Consider the following 16,189-nt stretch of genomic DNA (forward strand, 5'->3'; position numbering starts at 1 on the left):
ACCTATATACTGCTAAGAGTGGACAGAGGATGGGGAAGACTTGAAAAAGTAGTAAAAGAAATAACGGAAGTTACTCAGCATTATTGGTATGTGTGTTAAAAACAAATCAGGTCTGCAGAACCTACTAAGATATGAATTAATCCCTTCAGGTTAGATAAAGCAGTTCTGGAAGGGCCTCATTTTAGCAGCACTGCACATTAGCCATGCATTTTGATACTGTAATAAACCTTGGGGGAAACCCTGGATTTATTCCAAATATACTATAACTCATGCTCTGAATTATTTAATTGGCTTTCCCACTATCTAGTTGTTGCAATTACTTTTGGTAGGATAGATTTTAGACTTTAAAATCTTAAATACCCAAAGAGTTAAAGAATCAACAACTAGAAAAGCTCAGAAAGACCCCGGTTGGAGTAAATTTCTACCCTTGGTTCTCATGGCTAGGATGATTTTGATCAGTTTAAGCTCCATGTACCTGGTGCTTTTTATTTCTGGTTCACATAATGCCAGATACTTTAAGAATACATCCAATTTAGAATTTCAGGTGTTATTTCCAAAGAGCATGCTTTGGTATCCTAGTTTTTGCTTTTCTCTAAGTGCTCTACTTATTTTTAGCCTTATATTGCTTAATTACAATATCAAGATATGAAGTCAGGAAATCTGGCGTAAAACCATATTTAGCAAAAACATACAACCCTACTTTAAGATATGTCAATTGGGGAAAATGTCTAAATGGTATTGAACTGATCCTGCCTTCTCATCAGAAGGATTCACTTTAGTAGGCCAGTAAGTAATTTACCAGAGTATTGAGTAGCATCATGTTAAATAGCATCTAGTTTTGTTATTCCTGCCGTAAGCAGCAGTACCGTGTATTGAAAGGAGCACTTGGCAACAGGCCAACTATTAAGTGTCAAATCCCTATCCTAATCTGTATGGTTATTTAAACATTACTCATAGCTGCTTTTTTAAAGAAATGCATTATCTATGCTGTGTTTGAAAACAAACTACCTGTGGATACTGTAGCATAACATGCAAGAAGTTATAAATTAGCTTATGATGTCTGCCATAGGACCTGGAGATGCTTGGCTGGCACAGTCCAGGCTTCTCCATAAGTAAACTATGGGACATAGTGGAGAAAAACAATTGACAAGTCCAGCAACAATAGCATCACATAGACAGGCTATGCCATTATGCCTTGTCTCATAGATTAGAAATGCCCCAGAAAAGCATTTGGTATGGAAAAACATAACAGAACAAATAAAATTCCATGCTGTCTGATGTGATAAGTATATTGCGTTTACTCCCGCCTCTACTCTCAGCGGTGATATTTCCCATCTCTTTTAACAGGTTCAGTACTTTTACAGTCAGAACAAAGTAGATACAAAATTTAAATTAGGTTAAGATAGAGTTTTGGGGAACACTATAAAGAAGACAAGTTATATCTCATAGCTAGAATGTATTATATCTAAAGTTGAAGGACTATAAACTTCACTAAATTTCTGTTGTTAAGGAAATGGACTGTTAAAAAATTCCAAATACACTTCCCTGACTGTAAATGCTTATATACATGTTGCCACCCAATACAGAAATTATATATCACTAAAATATCCTCAATTACTAAACACTAAAGGAAGGCTTAAGAAGACATTAAGAATGCAAAATAGAGGGTAAATGCTTTACATTGATTTACAAGCACTGCCAGTGTTTTAGTCAGAGGGTCACTGAGTTGACCTATGATTCCACATAATGGACTAGAAAAATGGTAAAGGAGTCACTGAATGAACAGTAAGAAAGAAGGACAAACCAGATATAGGGGTACATAGTCCTTGTAAGCATAGGTTAAATGGTGGCTATTCGGGCATTCAGAATGGTCATTCACAAATCCTTGTCAATCAGTGGTAACAGCTAATCTAATAACAAAGCAGATTTACCAAAAATGAGAATTTGGCCCAGGACATTTTACCACCCAAAAGGTCTCTCAAAGCTAAACTAAAAATGAAGAGAACTTTGGTACCCATGGCAGAGAAATTCCCTTCAGAACAGGGCAGCCGTCTTGTTATTGCAGACTGAGAGAAAGTCTCAAGTGGCATCTCCTAGAGGCTTTAGAAATGTTCCTCAGTGAGTAAGTGAGTAGTGCACTTAGAATGCAGCCCAGAAAAATAAAACCTCAGTTTTACGATGTAACACATAGAGCCTCTTGCTTCAAAATTGTGTATAGGTTTTTCCTACACAAACGACAAGTAATTGCAAGAAAGAGAATTAGGAAAAAGAAGACAAGACTGGGAAAAAGAGCTTGTCAGGTACTGGCCCTTCAGTATTACAAAAAGAACTTTGTAAAGTCATTACTACCTGTTCATCCACAAAATAGGATGCTTCGGCATTGTCTCAGCCCCTTCTCCAGCAAACTAATACAAAGGGAAACTAAACATGCTTAAGCTACAACACTACAAATGTTTCTCTATTGGCTCCCATTTTCTACAGGGAGAAACGGACTTAAGTTAGTCACTATGCATTACAGTCAGTATGTTATATATATTGCCTCTTTGAAGATTCTTTTAACCTGTGGAAAGCAGAAAGAAAACCATATCTACACATTGATTTTATACATTACTGCATTGACACAGCATTTTTAACTGCTAGGTATAATGCACCATAAGATTCATCTGCCTTGTGTTATTAAATTTCCTGGATAAGTTAGTATACTACTGGCTGCTGGACTTAGGCTGGCTAAGTCTACGTTGATTCTCTCTCAAACTGTGGTGCACTCCCTCAGCAGCAGGTTTAATTGTGAGTCCAGCTCTCCTCTTTAATAGGTCCCATGTCTCCTGGAGAGCTCCTGCTCTAACACCCGACATCCCACCCACCCAACCCTGCCCCATATTTCCATACCCATTTGCACATTCTAGATCTGGATTCTCCTAGGTTTAGAAGAGTCATACAAATGGTGTCATCACAGCAGAGGAATGGCGCAGTCCTTGGATAGCAGCGTAGGGCCCCTGCTGAAAGTAGTGATGGTACCGGGGCATGTGGAATGAGGGGAATGTCGGGCCACTCCCCTGCATGGAGCTGGCAATAGCTGATGGTGTCAGAGGCATCCCAAGTCGGCCATAGGGTGGCAATGAGCCCTGTATAGGGTGAGGAATGGGGGTTGCTATGGATGCTGTGCTGGTGCCCAGTGCAGTGAGGGGCTGGGGGTGCTGAAACCCGGGGAAACTGGATGAAGAGGACACCCAGGAGCTGAGAGACAAGTTCTCGGATGTTGTAAAGGCTGACCCTGGAAGGAAAAGAACTCATTAGACTAGGAACTCTATTTTAGGGCGCAAATCAAGAATTACATTATCTGTAAGGACTGATTTATTTTTTTTAAATATATAATAGATCTGCAATTTAAAAAGACAAGCTTGTCAACCATGAGTCACAGCTACCTTTCCAGGTAAGATATCATTTATACCATATATGGAAGAGAAAATTTACTAAATAGAAAAAGACTTAACTCATTAGATGGTCTACATACTCCCAGAGAATGGCCACAACACTAGAACCTAACCTGGAAGTGATAACTGGATTCCCTTTAAAGGAGCCCAGATGGCGCTATCTGTCCTGACATCGACAACATGCCTGGAAGGTAAGCTGCACATAGGAGCCTCAACAAACTCACTGGTTTCTAAAAGCATTGTAAAAACTCCCAAAAATGGTTTTCTTTTTATAGCTTCCATAATTCTTTTTTTTTTAAAGATTTTATTTATTTATTTGACAGAGAGAGATTACAAGTAGACAGAGAGGCAGGCAGAGAGAGAGAGAGAGAGGCAAGCAGGCTCCATGCTGAGCAGAGAACCCGATGCGGGGCTCGATCCCAGGACGCTGAGATCATGACCTGAGCCGAAGGCAGCGACTTAACCCACTGAGCCACCCAGGCGCCCCAAGCTTCCATAATTCTTTATTAAATATTTGACAAGTTGAAGGGCACCTGGGTGGCTCAGTGGGTTAAGCCACTGCCTTCGGCTCAGGTCATGATATCAGGGTCCTGGGATCGAGCCCCACATCAGGCTCTCTGCTCAAGCAGGGAGCCTGCTTTCCCCTCTCTCTCTGCCTGCCTCTCTGCCTAATTGTGATCTCTCTCTCTCTGTCAAATAAATATATAAAATCTTTGAAAAATATACTTGACAAGTTGCAAGAGTAAGATTTTCTTATATCACAGCATCCACAAGTTTAAACAAAAGTTGACACTGAATTTTCTAACTGTATAATTAATTACTAGTAGTCCATTTGGATTTAATTTTAAGAGATGTCCTGTATTTTGATAGATTACACTATTCCATATAAAGGACATAAAAATATGACAGAGGGCTCTGTCCCCACATGAACATCCCTGTGTTTAGGGTTAGGCACCTTCTGGACTCCCAGCTGCAAAGTGCTCCTCTGTGAGCCTTTGGGACAGAGGAACTTCTCAGTATTCCCCCACTGTCACCACTGGGGCCACTGCCTGTACATAATGCCCTTCACCTGGAAAATCTTCTAAAAAGTGTTTTCTGGGGTACCTGGGTGGCTCAGTGGGTTAAGCATCTGTCTTTGGCTCAGGTCATGATCCCAAGGTCCTGGATTGAGCCCCACACTGGGCTCCCTGCTTAGTTGGGAGTTTGCTTCTCCCTCTCCCTCTTTCCCTCCCCACCCCTGCTCATGCACGTGTGAGCTCTCAAATTAATAAGAACTTTTACAAAGTAAAGCAAAATAAAATAACTAAAAGTGTTTTTCATTTTAGTCATCGATCCTAATAAGATAGTTCTGGAATATCTTGTAAGAGAAACAGATAAAGTCCCTGATTCCAGATTATAAAATTGGGGTTCAGAAAGACAAAGGACTGCTTCCAGAGTCTAACAGCTCTTTGGTGGTAGATCACAGACAAATAACTCCTGAGCCCGGACTCAGAGGCTTGATGTCCTTTCACTAGAAAATCACAGGAAACCATCAGGTAGAAAATTACTTAAGACTCTGAAGCAAAATAATGGTTTGTATGAAAATCAGCTTCAGGAGCTGTCCTTCCCCAAGAGACTCCTGAAATACTTTTGGGGCAGAATGCTCCCTGAGAACTACAAGTTTCATCATCTACTTCTCTTTCTCATTCTGGGTGCTCTTACTCCCAGCAGTTACACTGCCTGGTAGCTGTCTTACCTCGATTCTGGGTTGTCTGAACCTCATCCCCCAGCACATCCTCTTCTCCTCCATAGGTACGGATGGGTGAGCGGGCATAGGAATGCTTCTGAATCAGGCTCTCCACGCTTTCCCTAAGTTAGAGAAAGACACATCCTGAATAAACTACAAAGTCCTTGGAGATGGAGATGGGTCTGAAAGATAATTTACTAGTCAGCAAAACCATCTTCTCAGCCAAAAGATGCCCACTTCAGGGAAAAGGGACATTCAAAACATGTACATTTAACTACAGACTCCTCAGAAACATGACCTCAGACATGCAAATATAAGCAAACGTAACTGGAGAAGGTAGGGACAATCCCTGGAAATCCTACAACATGGAAGACAAAGAGGTGAACAAAGAGTTGGAGTGTAGAATTTAGGAACATGCGAATGTAGAGTTTAATGATTTGAAAAATGAGGGAGTGAAAATCCTGAGGAGCTGCAATAACTCTTCTAACTTCATTGGCTAATGAATATAAAGCAAAGACTTGACTGATCCGAACTGCACTTACTCAGCATCTGATGAAATGCTGGCCAGAAGTTCAGAATGTCATTAGTCATAAAAAGACAACGTTCACTAATAAACCCAGTAAGCACACAAAGTATGTGACAATATGGGTAGTTGGGATAATGTACACTTTGAGATTCCTGTTGCTTTAAGACTGAAAATAACAGGGGTGCCTGGGTGGCTCAGTGGGTTAAAGCCTCTGCCTTCGGCTCAGGTCATGATCTCAGGGTCCTGGGATCGAGCCCCACATCAGGCTCTCTGCTCAGCACGAAACCTGCTTCCTCCTCTCTTTCTGCCTGCCTCTCTGCCTACTTGTGATATGTCAAATAAATAAAGAAAGAAAGAAATAAAATCCTTAAGAAAAAAGACTGAAAATAACAGAAAATCTCTAAAGGACACATAAAATGGCCATTAGGAAATTGAAACCCCCCAAATAAATTGGTCTATTGGCTTTGAAAGTGGTCTTCCTATTGAAACATGGTCTAACAAAGAATGCAGTTAACTTCAAAAATGAGCATTATATTGATATTGGCTCATTTGACCAGCTGTTGTTTTTTTTTTGGGCGGGGGGGCAGCAAGAGTTTAGCCAAAGAACTATTTGCCAAAAATGATAGCAGGTTGATAGCAGGTTACAGGCTTACATAGTATACATCTCTAAAATAGCTGTGGCCTAAAGATCAACATACCAAAGGACAGAAAAAAGAATTAAGCAATTGAAAAATTGTGTGTTGAATTTCACACTGAGGGGACAAGGAAAGCAAGTAAAATGTCACAATAACTTTTCAAAATGTAACATCTGTCAACATTTCACATAGATATATAAACTTTACTGGTGAAAAAATACTAACAGTGAATCTGGCCTTCTAGAAAACTTGTATACTCAGAAATGAAAGCATTTTGTCATATTATATAGCTTGCAAGTGAGAACATAAGGGCAAGCTTAAAAGAAAAGTTAATTGTAGCACTATTCAAGTTACATCTCCATTTCCAGGGAGTTTTAAAATCAGCATACAATACCAACATGCAGTCAAAATGATTGGGATCCATATCCAATAAATTAGCATACAGCTAGCTTAAAAAGTAAAATCATTCCATATTTATTGATATGGAAAGAACTCTAATATATAGTAAGTGAAAAAAAACACAGAAGATATATAGGTATAAAGTATGTTACCATTTGTGAATTTAAAACAAGGAATATATATGTTTGTATGTGCATAATATTTCTGGAATGTTCCAGTTTCAGAACAGGAAACTGCCTAGAATAGGTCATCTCTGTATGGCAGAACCAGGGATTTGAGGGACTGGAGCAATGCTTCCCAACCTTGTCTTGACTCTCAAATTTGTCCCAGTTCCACTTGAGTCCCTTGGGGCTCTTAACAAAGAAAAACTAAATTGAGGTGTAATTAATATACAATAAATGGTATATATTTAAAGTGTCCAATTTGACCAGTTTTGGGCGTCTGTGACCAGTGACACCACCACCATAAGTAAGATAACAAACACACCTAACACTGACAAAAGCTTCCTAATGCTTCCTGGTCCCCACCCCAACAAGTCTGACTGAGGAAACCACTAATAAGATGTCTGTTCCTACAGACTAGTTTGCATTTTCTAAAACTGTATGAAAATGAAATCTTATCTTATGTTTTCTTTTTTTTCATGTTTTCTTTATTGATCTGGCTTCTTTCCACTCAGCATTACTATTTTGAGATCCATCATGTTGGAGCGTATTATCAATAGCTGAATCTTATTCAACTATTAGTAGCGCTGTGGTCCAAACTATAGTATGGACTATAGTTTACCTATTCACCTGTTGAGCAACATTTGCCTTGTTTCTAATTTCTCTTACACAGGAAGCTGTTACCCATACTCATGTAAACTTTTTTTAAGTGGACATATGCTTTCATATCTTACTTTCCAAAAAGGTTTTTAGTTACCAAAAAGGTTTTTAATTACAAATTTCAAAACTATCAGTCTGAAACCATGAGAGACTCTTAATCTCACAAAACAAACTGAGGGTTGCTTGGGGGAGAGGGGGTATGGAGAGGGTGGTGGGGTTATGGACCTTGGGGAGGGTAATGTGCTATGGTGGGTGCTGTGAAGTGTGTAAACCTCGTGATTCCCAGACCTGTACCCCTGGGGCTAATAATACATTATATGTTTAAAAAAAAAAAAACTATCAGTCTGTTTCTTTTTGAAGGAATTTTAGTAGTTTGTGTCTTCAAGGAATTTGTCCATTTCATCTAAATTGTTGAAATTATAAGCTAAGTATTCATAATATTGCTTTATTATCCTTTCTTTCAGTATCTGCAGAATCTGTAGTGAAGTTATTCCTCTATTTCCTGGCTGTGATAGCTTGTATCTTCTCCCCTTGTTTCCTAATCAGTTTGGGTAGAGGACTGCCAATCTTAATATATCTACTTTGGTTTTGTTCCCACTGATTTTCTCTATTGTTTTCCTATTTTCTATTCCACTTATTGCCATACTGATGTTTATTATTTTCTTTCTTCCACTTATTTGGGGTTCTTATTTGTTTGTTCTTCTTCCCTAGTTTCTTGACATGAAGCTGCAGTCATGGATTTGAGATTTCTGTTCACTTCTGCAGCAGAAATGTAGGGGTGACTCAGTCAGATAAGCATCTGACTCTTGGTTTCAGATAAGGTTATGATCTTGGTGTTGTGAGATCAAGTTTGCATTGGGCTCCACACTCAGTGCAGAGTCTGCTTAAGATTCTCTCTCCCTCTGCCCCTCCCCTTGCTTGCTCTAGTTCTCTCTCAAATAAATCAATCTTTAAAAAAATAAAGTGGGAAAGTAGCCTATAAATTTCCTCTTTGTTTTAGCAGCATCCTCCAAGTTTTTATGGGCTATATTTTCATTTTCATTCAATTCAAGATATTTTCTAATTTCCTTGTTGATATCTCCCATGACCCTTGGGTTATTTAGACATATGTTATTTAGTTTCCAAATGTTTGGGAATTTTCCAGTTATCTTCCTGTTACTACTGCTTTCTAATATAACTCCATTGTGGTCAGAGAACATACTTTGTATGACTCGAATGCCTTTAAATTTACTGGGACCTGTTTTTTGGCACAGGGTATTGTCTATCTTAGTAAATGTTCTGTGTACACTTGAAAAGAAAGTATATTCTGCTGATGTAGGACAGAGAATTTTATAAGTGTCAGTTGGGTGAAGTTGGTTAACAGAGTTGCTTAAATCTTCTATATTTTTACTCATGTTCTACTTGTTCTATACATTTTTGAGAGAGGAATAGTGAGGTCTCCAACTATAATTGTTTATTTTTCTATTTCTCCTTACAGTTATGTCAGTTTTTCTTCATGTACTGTACTCTGAAGGTCTCTTAGGTGCATAAATATGTAGGACTGTATGGTCTCCTGATGAATTGAACCCTTTACAGGCATACCTCAGAGAGACTGTGGATTCAGTTCCAGGCCACAGCAATAACATAAATATAGCAATAGAGCAAGTCAAATGAATTTTTTGGTTTCCTGGTACATATAAAAGTTATGTTTACACTACACTGGAGTCTATTAAGTGTACTATAGCATTATGTCTAATGAAAACAATGTATACCTTAATTTAAAAATAGTTCTTTGTTAAAAAATGCTAACCCCATCTGAGCCTTCAGGAAGTAGTAATCTTTTTGCTGGTAGAGGTTCTTGCCTCATTGCTGATCAGGGTAGCAGTGCTGAAGGCTGGGATGACTGTGACAATTTCTTCAACTAAGACAATGAAGTCTGCCATATAGATTGACTCTTCCTTTCACAAATGATTCCTCTGGGGCACGTGATACTATTTGATAGCATTTTGCTCACAGAAGAACTTATTTCAAAATTGTAATCAGGGGCGCCAGGGTGGCTCAGTGGGTTAAGCCGCTGCCTTCGGCTCAGGTCATGATCCCAGGGTCCTGGGATCGAGTCCCGCATCGGGCTCTCTGCTCAGCAGGGAGCCTGCTTCCCTCTCTCTCTCTCTGCCTGCCTCTCTGTCTACTTGTAATCTCTGTCTCTCAAATAAACAAATAAAATCTTAAAAAAAAAATTGTAATCAGTACTCTCAAACCATTACTGCTGCTTTATCAACCAAGTTTATGTAATATTCTAAATCCTTTGTTGTCATTTCACCAATCTTCACAGCCTCTCCACCAGGAGTAGATTCCATCTCAAGAAACCACTTTCTTTGATCATCCCTGAGAGGCACCTCCTCACCCATTAAAGTTTTATCAGGAGCTCATGGCAATTCAATCACATCTTCAGCTCCAATTCTAACATAAGTTCTCTTGCAATTTCTGCTCCATCTGCAGTTATTTCCTCCACAGAAGTCTTGAATCTTCAATTTGTAAAAAAATGCAGCCTCTACAAATCACAACAAAGCAATGTGCAATGTAATGCAGTATGCCTGCTTCAGTATGAAAGCATACTGATCTACCATATCCATGGTAAGTGCTTTGCTCTGAAATCTATGATATCAATAGAGTTATTCCAGTCTTTCTTTTGACTGGTGTAAACATGGAATATTTTTTCTATTGCTTTCTTTGAACTTGTTGCCTTTATATAAAAAGTGCATTTCTTAAAAGGCAGCATATATTGGTATTGTGCTTTTTAATCCAAACAGATAATCTCTCCCCTTTAATTGGGGTATTTAGTGCATATATATTTAATGTGATTATTAATATGGCTAGGTTGAAATCTGTCATCATTCTATTTGCTTCTTACCTTCTCATCTTCTATTTACCCTTTTCTTTTCTTGTCTTCTTTTAGGTTGCTTTATTCTTTCATTTCATCTCCTTTATTCATTTATTAGCCATTAACTTTTGTTATTTTAGTAGTTGATTTAGTATGATAGTATTTTTAACTTACTACAATTTACTAGGCAAATGATACGATACCACTTTAAGTATACTCAAGACTTATAATAATATGTTTCCATTTCTCCCTTCCATCCTTTCTGCTATTGTCAAATATTTTACTTTTACATGAATCCGGCATTACATTGTTGCTGTTTTGATTAAATAATTATTTTTTGAAAGATGTAAATAATATGAAATCTGATCTACTTATCCTTGTAGTTACCATTCCCACTGCTCTTCATTCCTTTGTGTAGATCCAGATTGACATCTAACCTTCTTTCTACCTGAAGGACTCCCTTTAACATATTTGTAGTATATTTTGCTGATGGTGAATTCTTTTAGCTTTCATATATCTGAAAAAATGTCTTCATTTTACTTTCATTTTTTTGAAGATATTTTTGCTGAGTATAGGACTCTAGGTTGACAAACACGTTTTCTTTCTGTACTTCAAAAATGGAGCTCATCTCCTCGCCTACTTTTTTTTTTCCTATTTACTTTGTTTTTGTAAAGAAATCTGCTGCCATCCTTATTTTTGTTCCTTTTATATGATATCTTACTTCCCTGGTTGCTTTCAGTACTTTCGCTTCATCATATATTTGAGCAATGTTAGTATGATGGGCCCTGGTGTTATTTCTTCAAGCTTCTTGAGCCTCTTTGAACTATGTGTTTCAAGTTGTCATTAAATTAGAAAAAAAATTTGGATATTACTACTTAAATATAATTCTTCTCCCACCAACCCCCAACTTTCCATCTATCTTTAAGGATCTCTAATTACACATGTATTAGACTGCTTAAAGGTTTCTCATAATTTACCAATATGCTCACCTTTAAAAATTTTTCTTTGTTCTCTGTGTTTCACTTTGGATAGTTTCTATTGTGTATCTTCAGTAGAATTTTGATTTGAGTATTTTGGACATCTTGCGTCTCTCTAATTTTTTCAACATGGATATAATTGTTTTAATGTCCTTGTCCTGTAATTGTAATATTTGTGCCAATTTCATTTTTAGTTGATAAGTTTATCACAATATTGGTCATATTTTCTACCTCTTTATACTTCTGTTAATTTTTTATTAGATGCAAAACTGTGAATTTTATCTTCTTGGGTGCTGGATGTTTTTGTATTCCTATAAATATTCTTGAGCTTTGTTCTGGGATATAATTAAGTTTCTTGGAAATAATCTGATCATTTTGGGTCCTACTTTCAAGATATCTGAGGGAAGATTGGAACACTGTTTTAGTTTTTCCTCACCATTGAAGCAAAAACCTTCTGAGAATTCTATCAAAAGCCCTGCAAATCAGAAGGTTTTCCAGTCCATCTGTTAGATGTCAGAACAGTCACTATTCCCACTCCTGTATAAATACTAGACCCTGTTTCTTCTAATCTTTTCAGGGGTGTCCTCCCCCTCCCCCAGCCTGTGGTAGTTTCCTTGGATGCATGTGCTAATCAGATCTCTGCTGAACAGTCAAGAGGGACCCCCTAAAGATCTCTGGAGTTCTCTTATCCTAAAGTCTGTCCTGTGGATTCTGTTTTGGTCTCAGCAAACTCTTAGCACTAACTGTTAAACTCAGGAAATTTGCCAAGCTCTGCCTGTATTCTCTGCTCTTGTGCAACAGCCTAGATATACTCTCAAACCATATGCTAGTGCCATCATAAGGCTCACCTCATTTGATTCCCAACCCTTGGGGATTACTGTCTTTTTTTGCCTAATGTCCAATATAATTAAAAAAATTTGTTTTGTATATTCTTCATATTTAAGGCAATAGAGTATACTTGGTCCTTGCTACTTTACCTTTACCTGAAGCAACCTCCCTCCTGGAGATCTTCTAAAAATTTGAAAACCCAGGCCACACCAACAGAATAAGTAAACCACAATCTCTGGGGGTGAGACACAGGCTTCAGTAATTGTTAAAGTTCCCCAAGTGACTCCAATGGGAATGCAAATTTAAGAACAGAGGAAAGGTATGTGATGGATGTTTTTCACCAGATACTCCCCTATACCCTCTGAACTTTGAACATATGTATTGTTTATTCAAAATTAATTTGAAATCATAAAAATGTCATGAAAGTAATACCCTACCAATTAACAACAAAAACAAAAAAAACCCAAACTGCTGAACTAAACACCAATACTTGGTAAATTTCTTATAAGGAATTGATAAAACTTATCATTATATGCTGATTTTTATATAGTATTGAAGTATATATTTTATATAGTATAGCATTGAAGGTAAAGTGGTATATTGGAAATATCATGGGCTTTAAAGTCATTTATCAAATGGGTGAATGTTTAGATGAGTATGTGGACCACCCAGAATCATTTTCACATGCTAGTTCTGTTACTTCCTTAATCTCTCTTCGTCTCTAAATTGAAGAACATAATACCAGCCTCACATGGCCATTAATTCATCCAAAAATATTACTAAATACTTATAATGAACAAGGGACTATTTTAAGAATTGGATATAGCAATAAACAAAACATAAAAATCCCTAACAGAACAGTAGTCTAGAGGGAAAAGAGAGAGGGAGACATTAAGAAAAATATGAAGCACATTAGGTGATGATAATAGTACTATGGAAGCATAAAAATAAAACAGGGACTAGTGATAAGAACTGGAACTGTGAGGATTAACTATGATAAGGCATTTGAACTGGCCAAAACAGAGTCTGGCATATAGGAGTACTTAGTAACCCATAAAAGTATCTAAAGCAGGTAAAAATATTTTATTCTCTTAGATTATATTTGTCTCCAATTTATTCTACCCATCTGAATAATCCTAATTCAGAATAATGAGATCTAAACAGGAGGTTTTTTTCTTGGTGACAGAATACTCAAGTCAGCAGAGAACATGACTACAGTATTATCTGCAGTTCTACTATAAAATTCTATCTATCATGGAGATAAAATGTTAAACTTAAGCAAATCTGTATCACCTATTTAAAAGTGAAACCTAGGGGGGCGCCTGGGTGGCTCAGTGGGTTAAGCTGCTGCCTTCAGCTCAGGTCATGATCCCAGGGTCCTGGGATCGAGTCTTGCATCGGGCTCTCTGCTCGGCAGGGAGCCTGCTTCCCCCCCCCCGCCCTGCCCGCCTGCTCTGCCTGCCTCTGCCTGCTTGTGATCTCTCTCTCTGTCAAATAAGTAAATAAAAATATTAAAAAAGAAAAAAGTGAAACCTAGGGGCACCTGGGTGGCTCAGTGGGTTAAAGCCTCTGCCTTCGGCTCAGGTCATGATCTCAGGGTCTTGGGATTGAGCCCCACATCCAGCTAGCTCTCTGCTCAGCAGGGAGCCTGTTTCCCCCTCTCTCTCTGCCTGCCTCTCTGCCTATTTGTGATCTCTGTCTGTCAAATAAATAAATAAATAAAAATTAAAAATAAATAAATAAAAGGAAACCTATTTTTAAAAATCTCTTGAACAGACTTGTTGAATCCTTTGACTTAGACATATTGAGATGAAAATAGTTCATCATTTTAAGAGGCATAGTAAATACATTAAATGCAAAAATTAATGGAAAGGATAATCTGGCATGACATGGATGCTAATTAATCAATTCGCCAACTGCCCTATATTTTAACCTTTATATGCCCACACTCTGGTTAATGTCAGACCCCGCACAGCCTTAACAGCAGATGTCACTTCCTCAAGGACTTAATTCATTACCATATTAGAGAGTGACTGTCTTTGTGGGTAACTCCGGTAAGAAAAAAGGCAAGTAAGCTTGGCAACCCTTACTAAAATGAAACTGTAACATACCAAGCTGATGTCCTTTTAGTCACACCAGCATGTGTCATACTGTTAATATTTAAATTTAATATTTAATATTTAATTATTTAAAATGAACTTATATGGTCGTCTTCACATGAGAGAGGAACTTGCTTCAAATACCCTAGGAAACACTTTCTCGCTGTATAGTTACAAAGGAATGGCCATCAGTGAGCCCATTTCGGGTGATCTATTTCTGAGGTGTATTCCTCTTCCTGTCCTATTCACATAAACTGCTCAATCCAAGCATTTAAATTCAAAACCAAAATGTAGCATTTGCTTCTCTAAAAGTGCCATTATATAAAATCACTTAAACATCTTTCACATACACACCCAGATAAATCACTTCCCAAATATCATAATGAATCACTGCCTTCTGAAGTATCTTGCTTTTCTATAAGAAGTACTCTATATTCATTTTGTCCTTGGTAGATCACTGGTATCATTACTTATTCTCATCTCTAAGAGGGACGGAAAAAAGGATTTTATCGAAGTGATTTACTTGTGTCAGGCCTGGAAGCGAACTGAAAGCAATGGCAGTTCTTATATAAAGGATGGCATAATTGAATTATTGCCTTTTAAGTGATTAAAAACAGTGGTGCAATATCAGGGCCCATCTCTTTGAAGATGTCGCAAAGAGTAGGCAGCCCGCTTTGTTTACTTTGTGTCTAATCCTTGTTTCTAGCAGGATGAAAAGTGCAAAGAATTTGTTAGCCTAGAAACCCTATTGCAAAGACTTCTAAAATACTGTACCCTGAAAAATAAGGGATGACTCACCTAATGGGTTAAGTGACTTAAGTATCACAAGCTATGACAGTGTCTTGTAATGCTCAAATCTCTAAAATCCCAAAGCAAGAGACTGTAGCTTTCATAGGCTTCCTTTGGATTTAACAGATAAATAAAATAGGGTACCATTACTAAAGTACCATTATCGGCCATTCTAAATATCTAACACTATATTATTTTTCTAGGCAGAAAAAGTACATTATTACCTTACATATCTTTAAAAGATCTCTTTTGACTACCATGTAACCATCAATTCCAAGAATAATATAGTGTGAGAGATGCTATCATAGTCAGAAGGTGGGCAAGATAAAGGGTAGCTACAATGATTATGTTGATCCTGCCAAAAGGTTCAGACCTGTTTGAAGTCCCTGTTTGTTCAAACTCTAGATAAGCAAAACCAACACTCTCTATCAGTATTGGAACTGATCGCCCATCCTTGTCTCTGAAACGGGAGTGCAAATTTCTCAGCATTCAAAAAGCAAAACCTTTCTTTTCTCCTCACTTCTTCCTTTGCACCATCATGATACCTAATATATTCTTCTTCTACCGTACTTACTAGATTGATCACAGTCATGTGTTGGCATGATTGTCTCTACTACTGTGCCGTTGGCCTTCAAACAAGGAGAGAACAATACTTAATCTAGGCAGTAATTCTCAAACTTCAGTGTGTGCTGTGGACTAAATGTCTGTGTCTCCCACAGAATTCCCATGCTGACATCTTAATTGGCAGTGTGATGGAAGGAGGCAGGGCCTTTGGTAGACAATTAGGTCTTGAGGGTGGAGCCCTAATAAATGGGATTAGTGCCCTTGTAAAAGGAGACAGGAAATCTTCCTTTGGTTTTCTCTTTTCTGCTTTTCAGCCATGTGAAGACACACTGAGAAGATGGCTATGAACCAGGAAGCAGACCCTTATCAAACACTGAACTGGCCAGCTTCCAGAACCATGAGAAATAAAGATCTAGTGTTTAAGCCACTCAGCCTGTGGCATTCTTGTTAGATCAGCCCAAACTAAGACAGTGTGCATCAGAATTAACACGGACTTGTCAAAACACAGACTGTTGAGCCCCACCCTTGAGT

The 16,189-nt window shown here is 37.9% G+C and overlaps 1 protein-coding gene across 1 annotated transcript in view; it reads right to left on the minus strand.

Annotated features, from left to right (window-relative positions):
- The window catches only part of TBX20 (T-box transcription factor 20), a 59,107-nt gene that overhangs the window by 1,584 nt on the left and 41,334 nt on the right, over window positions 1–16,189 (minus strand). The window contains exons 7-8 of the mRNA XM_004741981.3: window positions 5,170–5,282; window positions 2,890–3,274 (exon numbers count right to left, since the gene is read on the minus strand). Of these exons, the coding sequence (XP_004742038.1) occupies window positions 2,934–3,274; window positions 5,170–5,282 (454 nt within the window). The 3' untranslated portion in view covers window positions 2,890–2,933. The remainder of the gene's footprint in view (window positions 1–2,889; window positions 3,275–5,169; window positions 5,283–16,189) is intronic.

Source organism: Mustela putorius, unplaced genomic scaffold, assembly GCF_011764305.1.
Source record: "Mustela putorius furo isolate JIRA1106 unplaced genomic scaffold, ASM1176430v1.1 tig00003845_pilon_pilon_pilon, whole genome shotgun sequence".
NCBI classification, from domain to species: domain Eukaryota; kingdom Metazoa; phylum Chordata; class Mammalia; order Carnivora; family Mustelidae; genus Mustela; species Mustela putorius.